Source organism: Sinocyclocheilus anshuiensis, unplaced genomic scaffold (genome assembly GCF_001515605.1).
Source record: "Sinocyclocheilus anshuiensis isolate Anshui unplaced genomic scaffold, SAMN03320099.WGS_v1.1 C32950636, whole genome shotgun sequence".
Lineage (NCBI taxonomy): Eukaryota > Metazoa > Chordata > Actinopteri > Cypriniformes > Cyprinidae > Sinocyclocheilus > Sinocyclocheilus anshuiensis.
The window spans coordinates 1-1848 of record NW_015621075.1 but is presented as its reverse complement, the minus strand read 5'-3'; the positions used below and the strand labels follow the sequence as shown (position 1 = coordinate 1848).

The 1848-nt window shown below is 32.6% G+C and overlaps 1 protein-coding gene across 1 annotated transcript; it reads right to left on the bottom strand.

Annotated features, from left to right (window-relative positions):
• Positions 1-87: 87 nt before the first annotated feature.
• On the bottom strand, positions 88-1842 carry LOC107683121 (probable ATP-dependent RNA helicase DDX31; the record flags this gene model as incomplete). The annotated part of the gene is made up of 6 exons (XM_016479204.1): positions 1832-1842; positions 1539-1603; positions 1147-1191; positions 985-1026; positions 818-882; positions 88-207 (listed from the first exon to the last, which is right to left on the bottom strand). Coding segments are annotated over exons 2-6 (290 nt in total), but the record flags the coding sequence as incomplete, so codon positions are not given.
• Between the last annotated feature and the right edge of the window lie 6 nt (positions 1843-1848).

Genomic DNA, 1848 nt, shown 5'->3' with positions numbered 1-1848 from the left:
GAATCTTTCATTTTAATTAATGATAATTCTAAAATTTTTCCCGGAGAGACCTTTTTAAAAATGTCTCAAATCAGCAAACAAACTGACCTGTCGGCTTCATCCAGAATGAGCCAGCGCACAGCGCTGAAAGCAATACTTAGAGTGTTCTTTATGTGGTCCACCAGTCGGCCTGGAGTCGAGATCAGAACATTAATGCCCTTCCTCAGTCTGAATTCAAGACAAAGACCAGCAAAAACATAGGGAAACTCAGCAAGACACAATGCAGACTGAAGTGATATTGCGGAATGAACTATACACTACTGTTGGTAGTTGGTAAGATTTTAATATTTCTGACAGAAGTCTCTTACACTCAACAAGGCTGCATTTATTTGATCAAAAATACAGTAAAAACATTACAATTTAAAATAACTGTTTCTATTTAAGTACGTTTCAAAATGTTATTTATTCCTGATATGACAAATTGAAGTTTCAGCAGCCATTACTCCAGAAACTGACATTTGTTTTCAGGGTTCTTTGATGAATCTAAAGTTAAAGAACAATATTTATCTGAAATAGAAATGTTTTATAAAATTCTAAATGTCTCTGCGGTCACTTTTGATCAATTTAATGCATCTTTGCTGAATACATTTCTTAAAAAAAAAGTTTTACCGACTCCAAGCTGATAAACTATAGTGTATTTGCAGTGATTCTGTAATCTATTCGAAATGGATCTGTAATGCAGGATACAATACTTTTACATTTGAATAATCACCAGAAATCTCATTCAATCCACTTGCAGTAGATGTATGTATTTTGTGTGGCTGTGTGTGCTGTTAACCTGGCTTTTTCTGCTTTTCTTTTCTCTCCTCCCATCAGAACTCCAGGCACAATCCAGGTGAAAGGCTGAAAGGAATAAATACAATGAGTGACTTTTAAAGATTGAAAATGTAGTGGTTCAATTATGTCAATACAGAACAATAATTTAGCAAAAGTGCAAATCCTCACTTTTAGAAGCTTCTGAAACATCTGAAAGCTCTGCAGGGCAAGCTGAAGGACAACCGGAAACAGATCCATGTTGGAAGGAAATAAAAAAGGGTACATATAAGTGGAATATGCTATAAGATAAATCAGAAAATGATGATGGTTTTCTATCATTTAATACAATACCTCTCTGGTTGGAACAATCAAAACAGCCAAAGGCCCATCTGATCTCTGAAAAAAATATTATACTTAATTTAAGACATCAAAAGTTGATGCACATAATGGTGCGTTAGCTATTTTATGAATAACATTACTTCTGACTCAAAATTAATTTGATCAATTTATTTGAATTTTTATTATAATACAATACAATGTTGAATGTCTTGACTGCCAATGACCCCAATTTCTCCACACATAATCAATAAATGACAACCATTTAAAATAAAAATATAAATGAAAAAAAAAAGTACTACTTTAAGCCAACTATAAATGAGTAAAACAAAGCGAAAATGATTATGTGATCAGTCTGTAAAGTCTTGATATTGAGTGTGTTGTTTTAGACATTTAGGCTGACTTGCCTTCACTTTAGGCTGCATCGCTTGTAAGAACTGAACCACTGGAATTCCATAAGCCAATGTTTTTCCTGCAGGAAAAATGTAAGAAAAAATATGAATAATCACATCTTTTAAAGTTTTGTTTTTGTTCATTCTTCTTTCTTTGCAACATCTAACTTAAACACTCTAGCGATTTCTATATTTAACATATTAGAATTACTACTACATAAGGATTTTTTGTAAACAATATAAATACCAATCTGACCATTCAATATTTTATTACATTTTATTTACATGAAACATGGCAGGAAACCCACCTGATCCAGTCTGGGAG